Consider the following 25,588-nt stretch of genomic DNA (forward strand, 5'->3'; position numbering starts at 1 on the left):
ATTTATACTGGTGGTAGTGGATCATGCCACCAGGTATCCAGAGGCAATTCCCCTTAGGACCACTACAGCACCTGTTGTGGCCAGGGCCCTGCTGGGAGTATTCTCCAGAGTGGGGTTTCCTAAGGAGGTAGTATCTGACAGAGGTACCAACTTTATGTCAGGATACTTGACAGCTATGTGGAAGGAATGTGGTGTCAACTACAAGTTCACCACCCCTTATCACCCACAATGCAATGGGCTTGTTGAGAGATTCAACAAGACCCTAAAGGGTATGATCAAAGGATTACCTGAAAAGCTCAGGCGAAGATGGGATATCCTTCTACCCTGCCTTCTGTTTGCTTACAGAGAGGTCCCACAAAAAGGAGTTGGCTACAGCCCCTTTGAATTGTTGTTTGGGCACCCTGTGAGAGGCCCACTGTGTTTGGTGAAGGAAGGATGGGAGTTACCTCTCAAAAAGCCTAAGCTAGACATAGTGGACTATGTACTTGGTCTCCGCTCCAGGATGGCTGAGTATATGGAGAAGGCATCTAAAAACCTTGAGGCAAGCCAGGCCTTACAGAAAGCTTGGCATGACCAAAAGGCTGTCTCGGTTGAGTATCAGCCAGGACAGAAGGTATGGGTGTTGGAGCCAGTGGCCCCAGCAGCACTCCAAGACAAATGGTCTGGACCCCATACAATCCTGGAAAAGAAGGGAGAGGTCACCTACTTGGTGGACCTAGGAACTCCCAGGAGTCCCCACAGGGTACTCCATGTTAACAGGCTTAAAGCATATGTTGACAGGGCAGACATGGGTTTGCTCATGGCTACAGATGAGGGACAGGAGGAAGAGAGTGACCCTCTCCCAGACCTGTTGTCTCAGAACCCTGAAGATGGCTCAGTTGAAGGAGTGACCCTTGGAGGCAACCTCACTGCCCATCAGCAGACTGAATGTAGACAGGTTCTACAATCATTTTCACATATGTTTTCCTTGATACCTAGTCAAACTGACTGGTGTACCCATGTTGTGGACACTGGTGACAGTCTGCCTGTAAAGAACAAACTTTACAGACAACCTGACCACGTCAGGGACTGTATAAAGGCTGAGGTACATAAAATGCTGGAATTAGGTGTCATTGAACCCTCAGAGAGCCCCTGGGCTAGCCCAGTGGTTCTGGTCCCCAAACCTCACACCAAAGATGGCAAGAGAGAGATGAGGTTCTGTGTGGACTACAGAGGACTCAATGCTGTCACCAGGACAGATGCACACCCTATTCCAAGGGCAGATGAGCTCATAGACAAACTAGCTTCTGCAAAGTTTTTGAGCACATTTGACTTGACAGCTGGCTATTGGCAAATCAGATTAGCTGAGGAGTCTAAGGCCAAAACAGCATTCTCAACCCCAGGTGGGCATTATCAGTTTGTGGTGATGCCCTTTGGTCTGAAGAATGCACCTGCCACCTTCCAAAGGCTGGTGAACCAAGTCCTTACTGGGTTGGATGACTTTTGCGCAGCATATCTTGATGACATTGCTGTCTTTAGTTCCACCTGGGAGGATCACCTGATCCACCTGAAGAAGGCTCTTGAGGCTCTGCAAAGGGCAGGCCTCACTATCAAGGCTACTAAGTGCCAGATAGGGCAGAGTAAGGTTGTGTATTTGGGCCACCTTGTAGGTGGGGGCCAAGTTCAACCACTGGAGAGTAAGATACAGTCCATCAAGGATTGGTCCCCTCCAACCACCCAGACTCAAGTTCGAGCTTTCTTGGGCTTGACTGGGTATTACAGGAAGTTTGTTAAGAACTATGGGTCCATTGTGACTCCTCTTAATGATCTGACATCCAAGAAGATGCCCAAAAAGGTTCAGTGGACAGTAAGCTGTCAAAAGGCATTTGATGACCTGAAGGAGGCCATGTGCTCTGCACCTATCCTGAAAAGTCCTGACTACTCCAAAGAGTTTATTGTCCAAACAGATGCTTCTGAGTTGGGTGTGGGAGCTGTGCTGTCACAACTTAATGTAGATGGTCAAGACCAACCCATTGCTTTTATTAGCAGAAGGTTGACCCCCAGAGAGAAGAATTGGTCAGCTATTGAGAGGGAGGCCTTTGCTGTGGTGTGGGCCCTGAAGAAGCTGAGGCCATACTTGTTTGGCACTCACTTCAAGATTCAGACCGACCATAAGCCCCTCTTGTGGCTAAATCAGATGAAGGGTGAAAACCCCAAACTGCTTAGGTGGTCCATTTCCCTACAGGGGATGGACTTTACAGTGGAGCACCGGCCAGGTACTGACCATGGGAATGCAGATGGTCTCTCCAGGTACTTCCACTTAGGACATGAAGACGAGACTGGTCAAGGCTAGTTTAATGTCCCAGCGTTTGGGGGGGGGTTGTGTAGGAGAGTAGGGTCTGCTATCCTATGGTCACCCCAAATTTTTGCTTTTTGCTTCACTGGTTTTTGACATATTGAGGCTGTGGGCCTGCCAATCAGACCCCCAGCCTGCTGTTCTCTCTACTAAATTACAACTATGCACCCTAGGTGCATAACCAATTGGAAGTGGATCACCCTGTCAGCCCCTGTACCAGTGTACACTAGGTACCCAGGGCATTGGTGTACCCAAGGCCTGCCAGGGGCTGCAGCATGTATTATGCCACCCCAGGCTTGGCCTAACAATCTGACACAACTGGCTGATCACTCAGCTGGGGTAAGTTGGTGTAATCACCTCTTACTTAGGTGTAGTATACCTATACCTAACCTTAAATGGGACACCTGGTAACCTATAAGTCACTCCTATGGCAGGCCTTAACAATCCTGAAGGCAGAGTGCTTGGTTCCATGTGAGATGGTGCTCTGGCATGAGCTGAGCCTGTCTGCAGTGGTCGGAACAACTTCCTTCTACTGTTTCCAGATATCGTCATACCATATACTCTTAAGTGCATTATGAACCTCGCGGTTAAATGCTATCTTTGGTTTGGCTTTATCAAAACATGTCGAGTAAGGTGTCATACGAATTGGAATACTAACCCCTCGCCAATTCTGGCGACGGGGTTAGCATTCCACCCTTCTAGAGGGACACGACATGTACAGTACCTGAAACCCGGGTAAAATCAGACATAGCCTCAGCTCCACAAAATGGATGCTGCCACCACAGACACAAGTCTGCCCTCCTGCTGCTGGGAGTCCTTCCAGCTTGGGAGGTGTGGACAAAGGGTTTCCTGCCAGGGGAGGTGCATGCACCACCCCAGACAGGATTTTGTGTATTGGTCAGGTAGGGCTTGAAAGAAACCAGACATGCCTGTGGCTCACAAGGAGCCTCGGTGCATATGCCAGTTCAAACCGGTCCTGGGGCACACCAGTCCCGGGCCTGGGGCGAGCTGGACAAAGGATTGGGGGTGTAACCACCCCCCTTCCTGGTCCCACCCTTAGGGAGGGACCTAGCAGGTAGTCCGGCCCCTAGAATCCGCTTAAAGGTAGGAGCTGTGTCCTAAGACTTCAGACATCCTGGAATCAACTTGAAACTAAGAAGAAGACGGGAACTTCGACATTCTGCTGCACAGAAGACTGAAGAAAATCTCCCCTGTGGTCAGGGAGTGACCACCTTGCTAACGCAAGCACCATCCAGCGCATCAACGTCTGCTTTGCCGCCGCCTCCCGCCGGAGCCCGAGCCCAGAGACTGACAAGACCTGGACCTCCAGACCTCTCACCGCCCGATCCACAGTCCCTGAAAAGAGGAGACCCGTGGAGGCACCGAGACACGTGGAGCCAGCCACCTTGGAACGACTACGACAAGCTGACAAGTGCAACAACCGAGGCTCCCTCCAAGTTGTGCTTTGGGTCCTGAGAAGCCCAACCCTCGAGCAGCATCTGCACCAAAGGTGAGCCCTCCAGCATCTCCACGATCTGCGTGGGGCCCTTCTGCATTTTGCCACTCGACGCGCCTAACCGGTTGCTGGCCCGCTGGCTAGTGGCCATCTTGGCGACGAAATCTACGACAAACACCGCTGGTCTGGTTGCTCCAGACTGGCCCTTGCTCCCCTCCAAAGGAGCAATCCCTCTGACCTTGCTGGTCAGAACCAACAGCTGATTTCCGAATCCTTCTACAATTGCTTTTGCCAAGGCTTGTTTGCGTCGATCAAGTCGCCGACACCGCCGACAGCGAGAGCCTGCGTGGGACAGCTCGTGAGCCGACTCCTGGACGTCGTCGACCTTCAGGGACCACGTGGCTGCGGAGACAAGCTACCCCTCATCACCTGTTTGCACCCGACATCGCCTGGTACCCACCTGGTGCCACGCTGGTCACTGGCTAGTGACTGTGAACACTGTCCCCTCTGCTTACAGGTCTTCAACATCTCCGATCCACTCTTGGATCCACTGCATCTCTCCCGGACCGACCGCCTGCAGCATCTTTGTCTACAGGCCCCACGGAACAGATAGAAGAAACCCGACGCACTTCGAGGCCTATGCACCCGCTTCCTGTGGGTGAGGTAAAGCTGGCACACCTGTGCCCAAGTGTAGTATTACATCTCTAGTGCCTGTGTTCCAAATCTTAAGTTCCTAGGTCATCCGGAAGATTCCTTTTGCAGTAACTTTGTACTTTTTACGCACCCATTGAAACCTATGGGAGCACGCGTGTGACTATTTGCTCTGCACACGCCACCCGTGGACCTCCTGGTCACTAACTGACGTTAGCTCCTTGTAGGCCCAGCGATTCTAGAGGCCCTAGGCCTTTTTCCTTTTCTGTTCGTGGTACTTATACCACTATTTTAGTATATGGTTCGAGTGGCCACCAGGGCCTATCCATATAAAGTGCAACTTCTGTGTATTCTGTGATAATCTTGTTTGACGATTTGTGCTCCTGTGCTCATAAAGAGACTAGGGGTTACTTTGAGAAATAAATACATATATATTTTGAATATATATCTGTGTGGTGTCCTTTCATTGGTATAAAAGGGGGTTACTATTGGTAAAACAGCCTGCTTAACACGCTTCACGAGTTTAGCCTCAAAGACTGCTTAGCCTACGCTACCACTAGGGCAGCTAGTCCGAAAAGGTTGACTTACAACCACACCATAAGGGTTGCTTGGCATGGTACAAGGTGGTCACTAGAACTAGTGAACAGCATATACCAGGCCAACTTCTCACAAGCATGAACACTTGTACATAGACAATGGCGCATGCACACTTGAACACAGACACTGGAGTATGAACACTGGGACACAGACACTGGATCATGAACAATGGGACACAGACACTGGAGCATGAACACGTGTACATAGACAATGGCGCATGAACACTTGAACACAGACACTGGAGCATGAACACTGGGACACAGACACTGCAGCATGAACACTGGGACACAGACACTGGAGCATGAACATTGGGACACAGACACTGGAGCATGAACACTTGTACATAGACAATGGTGCATGAACACTTGAACACAGACACTGGAGCATGAACACTGGGACACAGACACTGGAGCATGAACACTTGGACACAGACACTGGAGCATGAACACGGGGGCACAGACACTGGAACATGAACATTGGGACACAGACACTGGAGCATGAACACTTGGACACAGACACTGGAGCATGAACACTGGGACACAGACACTGGAACATGAACATTGGGACACAGACACTGGAGCATGAACACTGGGACACAGACACTGGAACATGAACATTGGGACACAGAGACTGGAGCATGAACACTGGGACACAGACACTGGAGCATGAACACTGGGACACAGACACTGGAACATGAACACTTGTACATAGACAATGGCGCATGAACACTTGAACACAGACACTGGAACATGAACACTTGGACACAGACACTGGAGCATGAACACTGGGACACAGACACTGGAGCATGAACACTGGGACACAGACACTGGAACATGAACACTGGGGGACACAGACATCGGAGCACAAATACTCGAAAACAGACACTGGAACATGAACACTCAGACACAGACAGTGGAAGATGAACACTTGGATACAGACACTAGAACATTAACACCAGAAGACAGACAGACCTTGAACAGTGGGACATAGCCACTGGGACACAGGAACACAGACACTGAGGCACAGCCACTTGAACATGAATCAGGGGACACAGACACTAGAAAATGAACATTCACACACAGAGAGTAGGACATGAACATTTGCACATAGACACTGACGCTGGGAAGCAGTCACAGGTAGTGGGTGGGGCATGGACCAGAGACCATGCATGTGGGGACATGGGTACAGGGACAAAGACGTCGGGTTGTGGACATAGACCCTGGAGATGGAGAAGGGCACAGACACTGGAACATGAACACTCACCCACCCACATACACTGGAATATTGCCATATAGACTGGGACAGTGAGACTGGGACAGTGACACTGGGTCGAGGATACACACAGTCGCGTGGACATGGTCACAGACATTGGTACGCTAGTAGTAGGACACTGAGAACTAGATACTGAGGCACACAAATTGTCACACTGACATGTGACTGTTTCTGTCCCAGTACTTCTATCCAGTGCTTGAAATGGAAACATTGAAGTGCAGCTGCTTGTTTCTGAGAAGTGCCGGTAGTCTCCAATTATAAGTATTATATTTCTCTTGAGAGGTGCCGATACTCTCCCTCTCAAAATAGAAAGTGCCAGCACTCAGTACCGGACAGTACCTGGCCATTTAAAGCACTGCTTTTGTCCTTTCTGAGTTTTAAACTTGCTTTTCTCTATGTCCCACTCCACCCTTGCAGGTGGACACACACTCAAAAATTCCCAGTGTTCAATAATTAGAACAAAGTTGAAAGCAGTGCGACTGTGCCTTTACTCAACTATGTTAAGCATGTGACCTTTTCCCTCCCTCCTTCCTTCAAACCCGCGGTTCGTGTTCCCACGCAGCCCATTCACACACCAAAAAAAAGGTGGAAATGCGATTCCGGTACAAGAGTTGAAAGGAATGTCTCAATTTCTGCCCCGACTGCATTCCTCAGCATACCTGTGGAAAACTGAATGTGCCTAACCGTGCTAGCACCAGCCACAGCATGAACCGATACAAGGGAGTTCAGCCCACGCCCAGTCGCCGCAGACTCGAAGAGAGGCTGTTTGCTTATTTACAAACACGATTTGTTAACCTCCGCGACAACCATGTCGAAGAACGGACTTGTCATTCTTAAAGTGCAGATCTATAAGGCAAATCCGATCCAAGATTATTTTGGTTGTGAGGGTGCTTTTTCCTGTGCTTTTTAGTTTGGGGCCAACACAAAGATGCCTATACAGATGTCCCAGCATGCTGGCTTTTGACAAGGCAGATGGGCAATCCTTGAAGGAACTTTTGAGTGCTTGGGTGGGCCACGTGTAGGCATTCAAGAGGCCTTCCAACTCACCTACAATAGGCTCCCTTTTCCAGCTTTGCCCTGAACATAAATGTCAATGTTTAACTCCCCTCCCTCAGCAGTGACACTCGTCCCCACAATTGTCTCATTATAACATCTGGAAGATTGCCCCTTTTTGAGGGGAAAGAGATAACCCGATTTTGTTTGTAGGTGAATAAAGGCAAAGTTTTGTCTTATATATGGGTTTATAATGCTGTCTTCTTTCCAGCCTCAATTGCCCCACAGACGTCGTTGGTATCTCACTCTTGGTCAGCTGCATTGGCACCATATACATGAGTGCCTTTAACTGGGTCTCCTGGCCAGCTTAAACACACATGTAGACTTTAAGAGGCCCTGGACAGCCTCGACCAACACATGGAGTTTAATGAAACAGACCCAATTTTGGAAATAACATGAATTCTTCTCGACAACCTGTTGTTCAAATCCTGGAATCGCACAACAGATGGTACTTTATTTGCTGCTGGAATCAGTTCGTATGTTTGGGGTCAACAGAAAAGGTCGTTTGTCTTACGCTTTCTTAGTGTATTACAAAAAAACGTTTTAGCCTCATATTTCTCGAAATACACAAGACAATATTTTATGCTTACATGGTCTCGGTCTCTGGTGTTTCACCCTATCTTACGTGGCTCCTTTGCACGTGGGGGTGTTTTCGCTTTTACACGTTGAGCCCACAACCCCCACAGAAGGGGTTTCCATCACTTGTTTGATCCCCTGCCACACTCTAACATGGGGTGTTTTCTCTCAGGTTTTGTACATTCCTACCTGGGATTTTTCTTTTCATATTGCTGAGAAACCCTTATAACCCGATTCACATGTATATTTTGTGCGCCCACACCCTCCACATGAGCTGCTCACTTTTATGGTCTTCTCTGTTATTTTCCGGGTATGTTGTGTCTGCTCCTCAGAGGGCTATTTGCTCTTCTTTCAATCAGGCAAATATTTCTATATTGTGAATCCCCTTCTCCTACAGTGCCCCTCCCCCCCCCCCTCAGTACCCCTGAACTTTGCATGCCCTGCAGTTCCTCAGAAGGGTGTTTCCCCTTTTTTTGCACCAGCAGCTCCATGTCGAGTTTTCACTTCATATTCCCTTGCCTACTGTCATGTAGCGGCCTCCCATCTCTAACCCCGTGCTCCCCACCCCTTGATAGTGGTGCAAATAGGAAGGAAGGATGCAAATAACCTTCCGCAGAAGGGCATCGTAGGTTTCTAGAGAAGTCATTTGCATAGGAGCGCAGCCATTGGCTGCCGGGCCCGCCGTACGCTCACGATGCAGGGAGGGTTTGTTATGGTTCCCGTGTTGTGTTGTCGTCTCGGCGGTAGAGTGGAAATTCCACCGAACCGGGCGCTGATTGGCTGAGGGGCCCCGCGGGGGGCGGGTCGCCACCGCCCTGTCCGGGTAACCTAGGCGGCGGCGTGAGCTCGCGCCGCTTCAGTTGCTCGCTCGCACTGCATCTCGCGCCGCACCGTCCTCCAAGCCTCGCGCCCTTGTGTGTGTGTGGACTCGTGCGCGCGCGGACACGGCGGCCGTTATCGTTATCGACCCTAGGGCGGATATCACGTGACCCTTCTACGCGCGGAGATGCTGACCAAGACCATCGAGGCGCTGTACTCCCCTCCTGGTAAGCATTATTTAAAACATTAAATCGGCCGCCTTGGTCTCTCGCTCCCATGCGTTTCAATTAAAGCTTTGTATTTTCATTGTAAAATATGTTCTTATGATTCTCTATTAATGTGACATTTAATAAAACGGACAATGTTTACGAATATCATATAATAATAAATATATGGTAGTTTGGGGGTCAGGGTTCACCCCATGCCCTATATTCCGGGCACGAGTTGTGAATTGGTTTGGGCATCTTTCACAGAGCCAGGGTACTCTAGTATTAAGTTGTGTTTTGTGTTGTTTATATGTTAGTCCTGTTGGAGAGTGGCTGATCAGGCTGCTCGGACGAGACCAGAGTACTGTTTAGGGGTGGATTAAAATTAGGGCTCCCGGTTTAATGGTGTTTATTTATGTTTTCGTATGTATTTATCCGTATTCAATTTTTGCCATCTTATTAGTATTTATATTTATTTTGTGTTTTTCACATTTATTTCACATGCATTCATACTTTGATGTCTGTTGAGTTTGAGCGAAGCATGGGTGTGTACTTGGGGGATTAGTGCATGGGTTTGTGTCGGGAGCATTAGTAAATGGGCGTGTGCTTGCGGCATTAGTGCACAGATGTGTTCCTGGAGCATTAGTGCATAGGGTGTGGCTGGACCATCAGTGCACGGGTGTATGCCTGGAGCGTTAGTGCACAGGTGTGTGCTTAGAGCATTATTGCACAGGTGTGTACTCTGAGCATTATTGCACAGGTGTGTACTCGGAGCATTGGTGCACGTGTGTGGTGCATTAGTGCATGGGGTGCACTCCGAAGGGCACTAGCTTCCTTCTGCTGAGGTGCGTTTCGCACCTTTGCTTTTTCTCACCAACGATGGATGTCATGTTCTACAACTGAATAGTTCATATAGGTCTTTTGGGTCCTACATCACACATTGGTAAGAGTGCACAGGAGCGACATTAGTAGAGTTTGAGCTAAAGGGCGATGTGAGGTTAGACTGCTACAAAGTGTGTGACCGTGCACAGGTCCTTAGTTTGTGTTTTTGGTGTCTAAGGTTGTTGTGTTTAAATTCTTTTTTTATATATCTGACTGAGAGGTGGAGTGTTTGGGTGTTAGTTGATCTTTTATATTTGAAGGAGTGGCTGTCCGTATTGTGCTGATATTTGAAGGTGGTGTTGTGTTGCTGTTTGAGTTTTGATATTTGGAGGTGGTGCCAGTGTTGTGTTGCTGGTTGATATTTGGAGGTGGTGCCAGTGTTGTGTTGCTGTTTGAGTTTTGATATTTGAAGGCGGTGCCAGTGTTGTGTTGCTGGTTGATATTTGGAGGTGGTGCCAGTGTTGTATTGCTGTTTGAGTTTTGATATTTGGAGGTGGTGCCAGTGTTGTGTTGCTGGTTGATATTTGGAGGTGGTGCCAGTGTAGTGTTGCTGTTTGAGTTTTGATATTTGGAGGTGGTGCCAGTGTTGTGTTGCTGGTTGATATTTGGAGGTGGTGCCAGTGTTGTGTTGCTGTTTGAGTTTTGATATTTGGAGGTGGTGCCAGTGTTGTGTTGCTGGTTGATATTTGGAGGTGGTGCCAGTGTAGTGTTGCTGTTTGAGTTTTGATATTTGGAGGTGGTGCCAGTGTTGTGTTGCTGGTTGATATTTGGAGGTGGTGCCAGTGTTGTGTTGCTGTTTGAGTTTTGATATTTGGAGGTGGTGCCAGTGTTGTGTTGCTGTTTGAGTTTTGATATTTGGAGGTGGTGCCAGTGTTGTGTTGCTGTTTGAGTTTTGATATTTGGAGGTGGTGCCAGTGTTGTGTTGCTGGTTGATATTTGGAGGTGGTGCCAGTGTAGTGTTGCTGTTTGAGTTTTGATATTTGGAGGTGGTGCCAGTGTTGTGTTGCTGGTTGATATTTGGAGGTGGTGCCAGTGTTGTGTTGCTGTTTGAGTTTTGATATTTGGAGGTGGTGCCAGTGTTGTGTTGCTGGTTGATATTTGGAGGTGGTGCCAGTGTTGTGTTGCTGTTTGAGTTTTGATATTTGGAGGTGGTGCCAGTGTTGTGTTGCTGGTTGATATTTGGAGGTGGTGCCAGTGTTGTGTTGCTGTTTGAGTTTTGATATTTGGAGGTGGTGCCAGTGTTGTGTTGCTGGTTGATATTTGGAGGTGGTGCCAGTGTAGTGTTGCTGTTTGAGTTTTGATATTTGGAGGTGGTGCCAGTGTTGTGTTGCTGGTTGATATTTGGAGGTGGTGCCAGTGTTGTGTTGCTGTTTGAGTTTTGATATTTGGAGGTGGTGCCAGTGTTGTGTTGCTGTTTGAGTTTTGATATTTGGAGGTGGTGCCAGTGTTGTGTTGCTGGTTGATATTTGGAGGTAGTGCCAGTGTAGTGTTGCCGGTTGATTTTTTTTATATTTGAAGGGGGTGCTGTGGTGTTGGTTGGATTTTGTTATGTGACAGAAACTTCGTGTTATGCTGCTGGTTCATTTTTATGTTTAAAGAGATGCCAGTCCGCGCTGGTTGAATTTTGATATGTAAAGTAGTGCCAGTGTGATGGTGCGGGTTGATTCTTGGTGCCTGAGTGGACATCTGGCTGTTGGCACGCAGGCTGACTTCTAGTACTAGCAGCTGTTGGCTTTGGAAGTGTTGCAGCACTGCCCACCTTTGGTAGACCAGGGGCATCTCTGCACTTGGTTTGCCTGGTAGGGTGAGGTGGGACCCTTGTGTGTCAGTCTGGCACACAGTGCACACGCTAGTACCTTTGGCACTCTCGAGAAGGGGTGCCTGTGTGCTGGTCATCTGACAGCCATGCTTCAGCCTGCGTGGGCAGATGTGTCAAACAGCGCCCCTGCGGGTCACTCGGTGAAGCTGCTATAAATGAAACAGTGCCGTAGTGCCCAAACACCAGCGTGTGACTGTGCGAGGTGTACTATAGCGCCGCTCCCTGCCTCTGGGCACCTGCACGCATGACTTCTGCCTTGGCAGCTAGCTACACATGGGCATCGCCCAGTGTGCATGTGGCAGGTCCGTGCTCCAGGGGTGTTGGCACTGTGCGTCACTCGATAAGTCGAAGGGTAAACGTTTACCTCTCTGGTGCTTTGTTTGTATAGCGCCTCTACCCGGCCTGGCACGGTTTGTAGTCGGTGGTCTGTGTGTGCGCTGGTTGGGGCAGCGCCTTTACTGCACCTGAGTCATGCAGCTTTCAGCCCACGCACGCACCTTCCCACCACGCCCGGTATCACTGTGCGTGTGTGTGCGTGTACATACCTGTTGAGCTCCAGGAGTAACCAGGTGGGGCCAGCAAGGCAGTGATCCTCGCCGTGACCCCCCCCCCCCCCCAAACCCCCCCCGGACCCTGTCAAAGAGGAACTAGCCAGTGGTGCCGGGAAGCGCACACCCGAGTTGTGCAACCGGTTCAGGGCCGGGCCATTGAAGAACACGGCCCGACCCGCCAGAAATACCTGTTTACCCCCCTGGGGCCAGTTTCACCTTGTACCTGAATACTACAAGATCACACAGCTCTGGTGCAGGGCGGGTCTGGTGTACTACTGTACACGGGGTAGGAGTGACTGTTGGTATAGCGCTTCCCGCCAAGCAAACCGACTCTAGACACCTAGGAGATGGCAGTGTTTATTATTGACAAACTTAAAGGTGCCCTTGTCGCTTTCAGGATGATGAAAGGCGGAGGCCTCCGTCCGATTGTGCAGGAAGTGCTCAGTCTATGAATCCATTGCCCTGTGTTTGTTTGTCTCGTGCAGCACCTATAATTTCTGTGCACTGCAAGCAATGAATGGGTGGTGTCCAACAATACTGTCCTCAGGGGGGCACAGAAACTAGCAGACAGCCTGCCGTTGCCATTCTGGGTGACACATTTATGAAATGTTGAAAGGTGGTTCTCTGTCTCCTTCTGCATGCCGCATGTGAAGTTGTACTGTTAGTCCATGTGAATGGTACATTTACAGCACACATTTGTGTCAGTCTGCCTCATGACCCAGTAGACGGTGCTCCCGAAAGGCTGGTAAAGTTGAGGCACAGTCAGAGGATGGCTCTCCCCAGCCCTGCCGGCCTCTTCAGTGGCACTGCCTTCTGCACACTCCTGTGACACATAAAGGACTGAACCCCCTAACGGAGTCCTGCTTCTCTCTTTCTGCAGGCAAGGACAAGGAGCCCTTCGAGAAGGTGTACCAGCTGGGGGTGCTGCTGGGCAAAGGCGGCTTTGGCACCGTGTACGCCGGGCACCGGATTGCCGATGGCCTCCAGGTGAGGAATGGCGCTGTGTGTCTGTGTGTGTGGGGGGTTGCCCCTCCTTCCAGTTTACTGCAATCCATTTTACAGGGGGCATCACCCCCCTCTCTGCTGTCTCCAGCTCTACTCTTTGCTGCCTCAACCCCAAGATCCCACGCATGCCTGAGATCCCACGCCTCCCTTGGGGTGGGGGTGCCCGAGATCCCACGCCTGCCTTAGGTGGGGGTGCCCGAGATGTCATGTCGGCCTTGGGGTGGGGGTGATCCGTGTTGGTTCCATGGCCCGTCCCTGATGGGGAATGTTTTGTCTTTGTTTTCTTTGTTCCTCCCGTGAGTTGACTGACCCCGCCTCTTCTCTTCCTGCAGGTGGCCGTGAAGCACGTCACCAGGATCCGCGTCACGGAGTGGGCCACACTGGTGAGTGCCCTTTAAGCAGTGCTGTGCGTGTTGCCCTCTGGGGTGTCTAAAGAGAGACCACTCTTCGCCTCCAGGGGGGTCAGCGTGTGATGTGGTCAGAATGTGTGTGGTTCCAAGCACATTCTAGTCATCTACACTTAAACCCCACAACCCAGGGCAGCCATGGTTTCTGCCTCAGTCCCCTGACAAAGACCCCTCCAACTCTGACCTTGCAAGCACAGGGTTCAGGCAGCACCAGCCTCTGGCCTCAGAGTACCCCCAGGACCGCGTGGCCCCCGCACATCTACCCCCCCTCGTCTTCTATATGCCTCAGCCGCAATACTGTTCCTCTCTAAAGCACCGGTAGCTCCCTGAAGCTCACTTTACGCTACATCAAACGCCGTCCTCTTTTAGTTGCCCAATCGCTGCAGATCACACCGAGATGTTGTCTCTGGCAGGCTGCGTTGTCCCCGGTGACCAGTTCGTGCCCTCAACGGCCCAGGGCAACCAGTTGTCACTAAATATTTGCCCGTGTGTGTTTGGGTCAACAAGGAATTAATTGCAGCAACAAAGCGGGCAGCTTGCTGTGGTTTCCCTCTCCATGCACCGCACACTGAGTCACATGCCCAGCCCTGGGATTCCCGACGCCCCCGTGGCTTGTTTACGAGGTCAGTGGGCCTGCCCCGGGCCACCACAGAAACGTGGGTGGGGCCCGGCAGCCTGCATCCCCATCTGTGTGCAGTGATAGCCGTGTGTGACTTCGCCAACCTCATCTGGAGCCAAAGAGAGTCCGGGTGGTACTACCTGAGAACGCCCTGCTTCTAGGCACCTCTCACCTTGGCAGGTAGAGTAGGGAAACTACGAGCTGCCCAGGATCACACAGTTTGTCGCCCTCTCTTCCTCTGCAGCTGTCTTGTTGTTGTGAGCCGCTTGGGCCCACGCCAGGGACGGCCGGTGACTCGGCCTCAACTCTTGCGTGTAGGAAGACTTTCAGAGAAGCACAGTTGCACTTCTCACTTTCCGAGGCCTCCCCCGGAAACACACGCCTCCGACAAACACATTCCGAATCAGATGCGTGTCACAGGGGAACTCTGCTGTTTCCAGAGTAAAAAACCCCTGACTTCCAAAAGGCTTACGAAGAGTTTCCCTGGCTCGCGTCACTTCCTGGCGGAGGTTGTTTGCGCCCCTAGGTTCCAATAACAGGATGTGAGCAGTCCGCGTGGTTTTGTTTGTGTGACCTCAGTCTTTTATTGTTTTAGAATGTTTTATGGATGGTTGTCTTTAAAAACTTGTTTTTCTACTCTACTCCTGTGGTCGTCGGCACAGTCTCCTCTGTTGTGACCACCTGTAGAATATCTTTGGTTTCTCTTGTTTCACCTGCCTCCTCCTCCTGTCCCACAGGGCATTGCCCAAGTCCCCCTGGAGGTGGTCCTGATGAAGAAGGTGTGCACTGGTGGCGGCCACCGAGGGGTGATCCGCCTCCTGGACTGGTATGAGGTCAAGGATGGCTTCTATCTGGTGCTGGAGAAACCCGAGCAGATGAAGGACCTCTTCGACTTCATCACGGAGCGTGGGCCGCTGAAGGAGGAGCTGGCCCGGGGCTTCTTCGTGCAGGTGGTGGAGGCCGTCCGGCACTGCCAGAGCCGCGGCGTGGTGCACCGCGACATCAAGGACGAGAACATCCTGGTGGACCTGCGGACCGGCGACCTCAAGCTCATCGACTTTGGCTCCGGGGCCACCATGAAGGACTCCTTCTACACAGACTTTGATGGTAAGAATCCTCCTGGTCTTGTCTAGGTGAGGGATGCCACTCCCTGGGTAGGGGCCAGAGACGGGCTCAGTGCCTTAGGAGCACAAACTGCTCCAAGGTCCAGTGCCTTGAAGCCCTCAGGGGTGATATGCAGCGCTCTACAAATCCTTGATTGACTGTTTTGCTCACTAGGAAGCCTAGCTCCCTTTAGCCCATCTTCTTGCTTGTCGACCCAGCAGCTTGACAGATTTCCAGATGGGTCGGTGCCGCTCACAGGCCAGAAGGGCAAGGCAGCTCATTACAGGCCAGGTGTGCCTGGTGTATGAGTGACTTTACTCTGGGGGCCTTTCAAATGCACCTGCCCGTTGGAGAAATGGCAAGAGGACAGGTCTCGGCACTTTACGGGATCTCCTGCTGTACTGCTGTCTCCAAACGGTGCATGACCTCAAGTGTGACTTATGTGCCCCACAGACGAAGACACTCACATGAGTGTTGTATGTATGGTTAAAGGCACCCCTCCTCCTACACCCCTTGAGTGACTAGTAGACCTGCCCACAGCCAGAGTGCAGGTTGTTGGAAGCTTAGATCCGCGACTGCTCCTTTAATGGTAGTCCTTATGTTCACCAGGTACGAGAGTCTACAGCCCACCCGAGTGGATCGCCTTTCACCGCTACCACGCCCGGCCGGCCACAGTCTGGTCTCTGGGGATCCTTCTGTACGACATGGTGTGCGGTGACATCCCCTTCGAGCGCGACGAGGAGATCCTCCAGGCCCAGCTCGAGTTCAGGACCAAGGTCTCCAAAGGTGAGCTCGCTACTCTCGGAGTAGGTCTTGCGTAGGAAGAAGGTGGGTGGAGGACGTGGACCTTTTCAGAAAGTTCTCCCCTTGTGAACAGGGTCTTGCATTTATGGAGGACAGTTGTGCCAACATAATATTACATTGTGTACTACTGCGAGCCAATCAATTACTCTGCCCCAGCACCCGGGTTCAAGTCAAACTGGGTGAGCGCCAATCCACCTCAGCTAAGATACAGCGCCTTGATACCCTCGGGTTTAGAGCACTGCGTAAATCTTTCTTCATTCATTCATTCATACCTACTACAAAAGGCCTAAAGCAAGGGTGCGCCTTGGCACCCTCTTCTCTATAACCTTTATAATGCAGACTTCAGTAGAGCTCTGGACAACACAAATATTACATTCTGTGACTGTGATAAGTCCAAGGCCAGAATAGGGTTTGAGCTCCAGGAATTGGTCAGCAGGGGTACTTAAAAAAACGTGATACGGTTTCTGACCTGTAACCATGGTTATCCAGTCCTGTAGTCACATGATTGGTGTAAGGATTCCATGGGGGTGGGTGGGGGGGAGATGCTCATTCAGCAGTATGGATGTATTCCACCAATCATGTGAATTTGGGGAGATGACGTTGCAGAAGTGGTACAATTTTAGTTACTAACGGCTTTACTCACCTTGCTCTTGGTTTTACTATCTACAGATTGTCAGAACCTGATTCGCCGCTGTCTTTCGACACGACCTTCGGAGCGGCCCACCCTAGACCAGATCCTGATGCACCCCTGGATGAAGGGTGAAATCTGCCGTCAGCTGAGCGATGCCATCCCCTCTGACCTACCTCAGTAGCCTCTGGATATCTCCTAGGACTTTACAGCTGGGACAGTAAAGGAGGCAGCTAGCAGCCTCCACCACCTCCCGTCTGGGGCAAGAACACAGGTGTGGCTTCCAGGAGGATGGAAACCACACTTTTCACGCCTAGAGACGGACAGTTAACAATTTCCCAGCAGGACTTTGGGAAGAAATGGTTACAGAGCCTGGTTCTACAGGTTTTTAAAACATGGGAGATGCAAGGAAGCGTCTTCACAGAACTCTGGGAAGGAGGGGCACCTTCTTGAGATGTGGGAGGGAGTGGGCATAAATGGGGGAACCTGTTTTGTGAAAATGTCTATTTTATTGTTGGGGGGAGGGACAAAAGAACAGAGTGTAACAGAGGTGGGCATTAACGGCAGTATCTGCCAGCAGTTAGGATATTGCGTAATAGCAGGAGAGGGCTGGTGGGGTGTGGGGCTATTACCCTCGTACCCACAAACCAGCCAACTCATCTCCACATGTCCTTGTTGACAATGGGCTCCTCAGAATAATGGCAGCCATCTTGAGGTTGTAACTTGTAGTCCATTTTCGAAAGAACTTTACACCTGGTTCTTAATATTCCAATGGTGCGGTGGAGGGCCCCTTCGCGTATTGCAGGGATACTCTCGCAGCGAGTCGGGGTTACTCTGAAAACACCCTTTCTGATATTCTTCTTTCAAACTTTCATAAGCAAATGCCAGGTTGGGGTTTTGAGCTGAAGAGCCATAAAGTATTGTCTGGTACGTAGTATGGGCCCAAGTTGTACTGTGCACTAAGCGCCCGGGGATGTGCTCTTGGACAATGCCTACACACTGTCCAGAGCTGTTCCTCTTGTAGCTTCATCAATGAGCTAGACTTCTCTTCCATCTGGGCTCACCCCTCAAACCCAGGTCTGACCTGGCTACTTCATAAGCCACCTTCAAGAACTCTCACTGAGGGTCCCAAGAGTGGGGTGAATGGGCGTCCTCCACTTAGGTTGGCAGAGACATCTGCGGGACGCGACAGTGGTGCCCTCCTGCTCTGCAGGTTTGGCGCGCTTATAGCATCAGCACTCCAGTGTGGTCGCACTGGTTCCACACAGCTCCACACAGCAAGCGAGCAGGTGAAGCTGCCTTCCCGCCTTCCTGTTAGCTGGAAGAGCGACACAAGTGAAACAGCAGCAGGCAGAGAAGTCTTTGAGTGACTCTTAATCTAGAATCAAAAGAACACAGTGGACTGAGGGCGAGGCGAGAGTTAGCTTTTATAGACCATAACTGCCCCTACGGATGGGTGGGTGGCTGTGATGCCTTTTGCATCATGGCAGCCTGGATAGGGTGGGAGGGTGTGGCTAGGGCCATGTTTTATGTATCACAGACGGCGTGGATGGGTGGGTGGTAGTTGGGTAAATATGGCTGCCATCTTGGAGTGGGAAGTATCTCCTGCAGCCTGAGGGCCTCTTCCTGTGGCTTTCAATGCACTCTCCACTTTAGCTGAGTCCTGCCTCTTTTCCGTGCTGTCTTTTGGATTTCCTCCTCGTCCTTCTTACCCGCACCTTTCTTTATCTCCAGTCCCAACCGCTGAAGACATCTCCACTGTACACCCGTGCACCCCTTTGGGGTGAGATTCTGGTTCGTGCCAGGATTGTGCGGCAGTAAATACTTGTGTATTGTTTACGCGTTGTGCAGAGACGGTGGCCGGCCCCTGTGGGGTCCCCTCAGGACCGGCGGCCCAGCACACACCTATATTGTATTCCTATTTAACGACCTTGGAAGTAAGATCCTGGGACGACTATGTATTTAATAAATTTTAATATTTATATGATGGGCTACCTCCTTTCTTACCAGACTTGGATTACGCTGCTGTGTGTGTGCGCGCGCAGGTCATTGTCTGTTACACTAAGGTTTACTTAAACAATTACTGTAGGGTGGACCTGGGCTACGCGAGCACCAAAGCACTTTACAAGCAGAAGAAAGAAGACCATAAAAGCAGTAAAAATTAAAACACATGAAAATTAAGGAAAGAGCGAGGATGCAGCATCCAGACTTTCCAAAGATACCACTCCTCATTCACCTCAAAACACAGAAAACTCAAAAATAAGGCACATGGAAATAACAAAAATCGAAATTTAGTCAAAATATAGTTCTACTTCTGCTCCTTTCCAAAGAAAACAACCATTGGCAAAAACCTTTGCAAGTGTGCATTTATTTATCCAAACATAGGACATGCAAAAAAAAATTAAAAAAATATAAAAATAAAGGAGTGCCCAGCTGCTCGGGCACACCAGCAATAACATGCTTTCAATTTAAGGCAGCTGTGCGCATGTGACATGGCAAACTGCTGTCACTTGTAGGGTAAGAGCAGCCAATGGATGAAGTGGGCAACACTACGGCATGCTGTATATTTTGCTGGTTGGAATCTTAATGCAAATCACATCAAACAGACCAACGAATGAGGAGGGCTGAACAGTTCTCCTGTAAGTATATATCTGTATTATGACTTTTTGGAAAACATGATGCCAGTGAGACAGTTGAAGCGGTCTCTAGGCTAGAGCTGAAAAAGAGAGAGGCAAATCCGTGGCACTGCAGTTGGGAAATGCTTGGATACAGCCTTTTTTTTTAGTTTTAGCCATTGGGCTCTCCAGAAGAAATGATTGAGAACAGCTTCAACTTCTCACAGACTTGGGAGGGGGCTAGGGTGGGCTACCGTCTACACAAGACAGCAAGCCTCATACTCGACCTGCAGGGAGAGGCGGCTCAGGTATTCCTATAGGGATGGGGCACAAACCGTCCAACCCTTTACACCCAGACTCAGGTGCTGACTTCCAAGGCTGGAGAGAAGGTCATCCAGAGGTGCATTGACACCATCATGGGTGCATAGAAGGTCTCCAGCCAGAGGCGCATAGACACCATCAAGAGTACAGAGAAGGTCTCCAGCCAGAAGCGCATTGACACATTCAAGGGTACAGAGAAGGTCTCTGGCCAGAGGTGCATTGAAACCATCAAGAGTACAGAGTCTCCAGCCAGAGGAGCATTGACACCATCAAGGGTGCATAGAAGGTCTTCTGCCAAAGGCTCATTGACACCATCAAGGGTGCAGAGAAGGTCTCCTCCCAGAGGTGCATTGCCACATTCAAGGGTGCAAAGAAGGTCTCTGGCCAGAGGTGCATTGACACCATCAAGGGTGCAGTGAAGGTCTCCTGCCAGAGGTGCATTGACACCATCAAGGGTGCATAGAAGGTCTTCTGCCAGAGGTGCATTGACACATTCAAGTGTGCAGAGAAGGTCTCCTGCCAGCGGAGCATTGACGCATTCAAGGGTGCAGAAAAGGTTTCCTGCCAGAGGAGCATTGATACCGTCAAGAGGGCAGAGAAAGTTTCCTGCCAAAGGCGCTTTGACACCATCATGGGTGCATATAAGGTCTCCTACCAGTGGTGCATTGATGCCATCAACAGTGCAGAGAAGGTCTCCTCCCAGAGGTGCATTGACACCATCAAAAGTGCAGAGAAGGTCTCCTTCCAGAGGTGCATTGACACTACCAGGGGTGCATAGAAGGTCTGCAGCCAGAGGTGCATTGACACTATCAAGGCTGCAGAGAAGGTCTCATCCCATAGGTGCATTGACACCATCAACGGAGCAGAGAAGGTCTCTTGCCAGAGGTGCATTGACACCATCAAAGGTTGCAGAGAAGGTCTCATACCAGAGGTGCATTGACCCTATCAAGGTTGCAGAGAAGGTCTCCTGCCAGAGGTGCATTGACACATTCGAGGGTGCTGAGAAGGTCTCCTCCCAGAGGTGCATTGCCACCATCAAGGGTGTATAGAAGGCTTCCTTCCAGAAGTGCATTGACACCATCAAGGGTGCAGAGAAGGTCTCTGGCCAGAGGTGCATTGACACCATCAAGGGTGCATAGAAGGTCTCCCGCCAGAGGTGCTTTGACACCATCAAAGGTTGCAGAGAAGTTCTCATCCCAGAGGTGCATTGACTTCATCAAGGTTGCAGATAAGGTCTCCTGCCAGAGGTGCATTGACACCATCAACAGTGCAGAGAAGGTCTCCTGCCAGAGGTGCATTGACACCATCATGGGAGCAGAGAAGGTCTCCTGCCAGAGGTGCATTGACACAGTCAAGGGTGCAGACAAGGTCTCCTGCCAGAGGTGCATTGACACATTCAAGTGTGCAGAGAAAGTCTCTGACCAGAGGTGCATTGACCCCATGAAGGGTGCAGAGAAGGTCTCCAGCCAGAGGTGCATTGACACCATCAAGGGTGCACAGAAGGTCTCTGGCCAGAGGTGCATTGACACCATCAAGGGTGCAGAGAAGGTCTCCTCCCAGAGGTGCATTGACACCATCAAGGGTGCAGAGAATGTCTCTGGCCAGAGGTGCATTGACACCATCAAGGGTACAGAGAAGGTGTCCGGCCAGAGGTGCATTGACACATTCAAGGGTGCAGAGAAGGTCTCCTCCCAGAGGTGCATTGACACCATCAAGGGTGCATAGAAGGTCTCCTTCCAGAGGTGCATTGACACCATCAAGGGTGCAGAGAAGGTCTCTGGCCAGAGGTGCATTGACACCATCAAGGGTGCATAGAAGGTCCCTGCCAGAGGTACATTGCCACCATCAAGGGTGCATAGAAGGTCTCATGCCAGAGGTGCCTTGACACCATCAAGGGTGAAGAGAAGGTCTTCTGCCAGAGGTGCATTGACACCATCAAGGGTACAGAGAAGGTGTCCGGCCAGAGGTGCCTTGACACATTCAAGGGTGCAGAGAAAGTATCCTCTCAGAGGTACATTGACACCATCAAGGGTGTATAGAAGGTTTCCTTCCAGAGGTGCATTGCCACCATCAAGGGTGCAGAGAAGGTCTCTGGCCAGAGGTGCATTGACACCATCAAGGGTGCATAGAAGGTCCCTGCCAGAGGTGCATTGCCACCATCAAGGGTGCATAGAAGGTCTCATGCCAGAGGTGCTTTGACACCATCAAGGGTGCCGAGAAGGTCCCCTGCCAGAGGGTGCATTGACACCATCAAGAGTACAGAGAAGGTCTCTGACCAGAGGTGCATTGACCCCGTCAGGGGTGCAGAGAAGGTCTCCAGCCAGAGGTGCATTGACACCATCAAGGGTGCAGAGAAGGTCTCTGGCCAGAGGTGCATTGACCCCATTACGGGTGCATAGAAGGTCTCCTGCCAGATGTGCATTGACATGTTCAAGAGTGCAGAGAAGGTCTCCAGCCAGAGGGGCATTGACGACATCAACGGTGCATAGAAGGTCTCTGGCCAGAGGTGTATTGACACCATCAAGGGTACAGTGAAGGTGTCCTGCTAGAGGTGCATAGACACCTTCAAGGGTGCAGAGGAGGTCTCCTCCCAGAGGTGCGTTGTCACTATCCAGGGTGCAAAGAAGATCTCCTGCCAGAAGCGCATTGACACTGTCAAGGGTGGTGCCATGACACCATCAAGGGTGCAGAGAAGGTCTCCTGCCAGTGATGCATTGACACCATCAAGGGAGCAGAGAAGGTCTCCTCCCATAGGTGCATTGAACCCATCAAAGGTTGCAGAGAAAGTTTCTGACCAGAGGTGCATTGACCCCATGAAGGGTGCAGAGAAGGTCTCCAGCCAGAGGTGCATTGACACCATCAAGTGTGAAGAGAAGGTCTCTTGCCAGAGGTGCATTGACCCCATCAAGGGTGCATAGAAGGTCTCCTGCTAGAGGTACATTGACATGTTCAAGAGTGCAGAGAAGGTCTCCTGCCAGAGGGGCATTGACACCATCAAGTGTACAGAGAAGGTGTCCTGCTAGAGGGGAATTGACACCATCAAGGGTGCAGAGAAGGTCTCCTCCAAGAGGTGCATTGTCACTATCCAGGGTGCAAAGAAGGTCTCCTGCTAGAGGCGCTTCAACACTGTCAAGGGTGGTGCCATGACACCATCAAGGGTGCAGAGAATGTCTCCTGCCAGAGGTGCATTGACACCATCAAGGGTGGTGCATTTACACCATCAAGTGTGCAAAGAAGGTCTCCGGCCAGAGGCGTACTGACACCATCAATGAAGCAGAGAAGGTCTCTTCCCATATGTGCATTGACCCCATCAAGGTTGCAGAGAAGGTCTCCTACCAGAGGTGCATTGACCCCATGAAGGGTGCAGAGAAGGTCTCCAGCCAGAGGTGCATTGACACCATCAAATTTGCAGAGAAGGTCTCTTGCCAGAGGTACATTGACACCATCAAGGGTGCATAGAAGGTCTCCTGCCAGAGGTGCAGTGACACCATCAAGGGCGCAGAGAAGGTCCCATGCCAGAGGTGCATTGACACCAAGGGTGCAGAGAAGGTCTCTGGCCAGAGGTGCATTGACCCTATCACAGGTGCATAGAAGGTCTCCAGCCAGAGGTGCATTGACACCATCAAGGGTGCAGAGAAGGTCTCTGACCAGAGGTGCATTGACCCCATGAAGGGTGCAGAGAAGGTCTCCAGCCAGAGGTGATTTGACACCATCAAGGGTTCAGAGAAGGTCTCTGGCCAGAGGTGCGTTGACACCATCAAGGGTGGAGAAAAGGTCTCTTGCCAGAGGTGCATTGACACCATCAAGGGTACAAAGAAGGTGTCCGGCCAGAGGTGCATTGACTCATTCAAGGGTGCATATAAGCTCTCCTGCCAGTGGTGCTTTGACACCATCAAGGGTTCCGAGAAGGTCCCCTGCCAGAGGTGCATTGACACCATCAAGAGTACAGAGAAGATCTCTGACCAGAGGTGCATTGACCCCATCAGGGGTGCAGAGAAGGTTTCCAGCCAAAGGCGCTTTGACACCATCATGGGTGCATATAAGGTCTCCTGCCAGCGGTGCATTGATGCCATCAACAGTGCAGAGAAGGTCTCCTCCCAGAGGTGCATTGACACAATCAAAAGTGCAGAGAAGGTCTCCTCCCAGAGGTGCATTGACACTATCAGGGGTGCATAGAAGGTCTGCAGCCAGAGGTGCATTGACACTATCAAGGCTGCAGAGAAGGTCCCATCCCATAGGTGCATTGACACCATCAACGGAGCAGAGAAGGTCTCTTGCCAAAGGTTCATTGACACCATCAAAGGTTGCAGAGAAGGTCTCATCCCAGAGGTGCATTGACCCCATCAAGGTTGCAGAGAAGGTCTCCTGCCAGAGGTGCATTGACACCATCATGGGAGCAGAGAAGGTCTCCTGCCAGAGGTGCATTGACACATTCAAGTGTGCAGAGAAAGTCTCTGACCAGAGGTGCATTGACCCCATGAAGGGTGCAGAGAAGGTCTCCAGCCAGAGGTGCATTGACACCATCAAGGGTTCAGGGAAGGTCTCTGGCTAGAGGTGCATTGACACCATCAAGGGTGCAGAGAAGGTCTCCTCCCAGAGGTTCATTGACACCATCAAAGGTGCAGAGAAGGTCTCTGGCCAGAGGTGCATTGATATCATCAAGGGTACAGAGAAGGTGTCTGGCCAGAGGTGCATTGACACATTCAAGGGTGCAGAGAAGGTCTCCCCCTAGAGGTGCATTGACACCATCAAGGGCGCAGAGAAGGTCTCTGACCAGAGATGCATTGACACCATCAATGGTGCATAGAAGGTCCCTGCCAGAGGCACATTGCCACCATCAAGGGTGCACAGAAGGTCTCATGCCAGATGTTGGACAGGCCACACGAAGGGCTTGCTCCCTCCCCGCATGACAGGGCCCAAGCCCCGGCCCGCCAGGCGTGACCCACAAAGAATCACCCGCACCCCGTCTCCCGACGGAACTCCTGCCCCCGGACCTCCATGTATCACGGGACCGAGCCACCACCGGCTCCCCCGGTCGGATCAAGCCGCCATCTTGGGCCCTGCGCCACGAGGCCGCGTGGCCTCCACCCGACCCTAACCCTGGGCCTGGCCGGCCCTGACATTCCGGCACCACCAACCACCCAGGAGGTGAGCGGACCACTTGGCAGGTCAATGGGAGAACGAAGCGTCAAGGGCTCTCCCCCGCCAGGTGCCGATCGCCTCCAGTTCCCCCAGGCGCTGGCTCCACCCCCTGCTGGGTGTCTGGACACCTTCATCCCGGACCCTCCGACCTCCAAGTGCGAGGGTCCGGACATCAAAGGGCGCCAGACCTATAACTAGGGCAGCTCCGGAGCAGGACGGCAGTTGTATCCTGGAGTCGAGAGACACCGAGAGAACTCAGCCTTGACGGACTACTGGCGCTGCCGTAGCCCTATCTTGTGAACTATCGTCCTGCCTGCTGGCGCTGCCGCGGCCTTCTGCAACATCCATCCTCGTCGGGACCTGCTGGCGCTGCCGCGGCCCGTTGTAACGACCATCTTCACCGGGACCTGTTGGCGCTGCCGCGGACCGTGTATCGACCATCTTTCCGGGACCTGCTGGCGCTGCCGCGGACCGTGTATCAAACCATCTTCACCGGGACCTGCTGGCGCTGCCGCGGCCCGTCCCAGCTAGAACACCGAGCTCGAGGATTGTGAGCTATCCACCATACCATCCCAACTACCAGACTGGTAACCAGACTGTCCCGCTACCCCCTTTCCCCATCTTGAGAGACTTGAATCGAGGGGACTCCTGAGTCCAGACCTCCTTGTACCATTTCATCGTACCATAAGAAATTGCCTAGAAAGAACGCTAAATCTTCTCCTTGTG

At 51.4% G+C, this 25,588-nt stretch overlaps 1 protein-coding gene across 1 annotated transcript; it reads left to right on the forward strand.

The window, feature by feature from the left end:
• Positions 1-8,793: 8,793 nt before the first annotated feature.
• PIM2 (Pim-2 proto-oncogene, serine/threonine kinase) lies at positions 8,794-18,766 on the forward strand. The gene is made up of 6 exons (XM_085629707.1): positions 8,794-8,986; positions 13,098-13,204; positions 13,555-13,605; positions 14,986-15,355; positions 15,962-16,138; positions 16,826-18,766. The coding sequence occupies exons 1-6, from the start codon at positions 8,947-8,949 to the stop codon at positions 16,966-16,968; spliced, it is 888 nt and encodes a 295-aa protein (XP_085485833.1). The 5' UTR covers positions 8,794-8,946; the 3' UTR covers positions 16,969-18,766.
• Positions 18,767-25,588: the final 6,822 nt, after the last annotated feature.

This window comes from Triturus cristatus, chromosome 10 (genome assembly GCF_964204655.1).
Source record: "Triturus cristatus chromosome 10, aTriCri1.1, whole genome shotgun sequence".
Taxonomy (NCBI): domain Eukaryota; kingdom Metazoa; phylum Chordata; class Amphibia; order Caudata; family Salamandridae; genus Triturus; species Triturus cristatus.

Excerpts from the sequence above, each read along its gene's own strand:
- PIM2 (XM_085629707.1), top strand. The coding sequence starts at position 8,947 with ATGCTGACCAAGACCATCGAGGCGCTGTACTCCCCTCCTG. Across the intron at positions 13,205-13,554 it reads GGATTGCCGATGGCCTCCAG|GTGGCCGTGAAGCACGTCAC; the intron begins GTGAGGAATGGC and ends CTCTTCCTGCAG. Across the intron at positions 13,606-14,985 it reads TCACGGAGTGGGCCACACTG|GGCATTGCCCAAGTCCCCCT; the intron begins GTGAGTGCCCTT and ends CCTGTCCCACAG.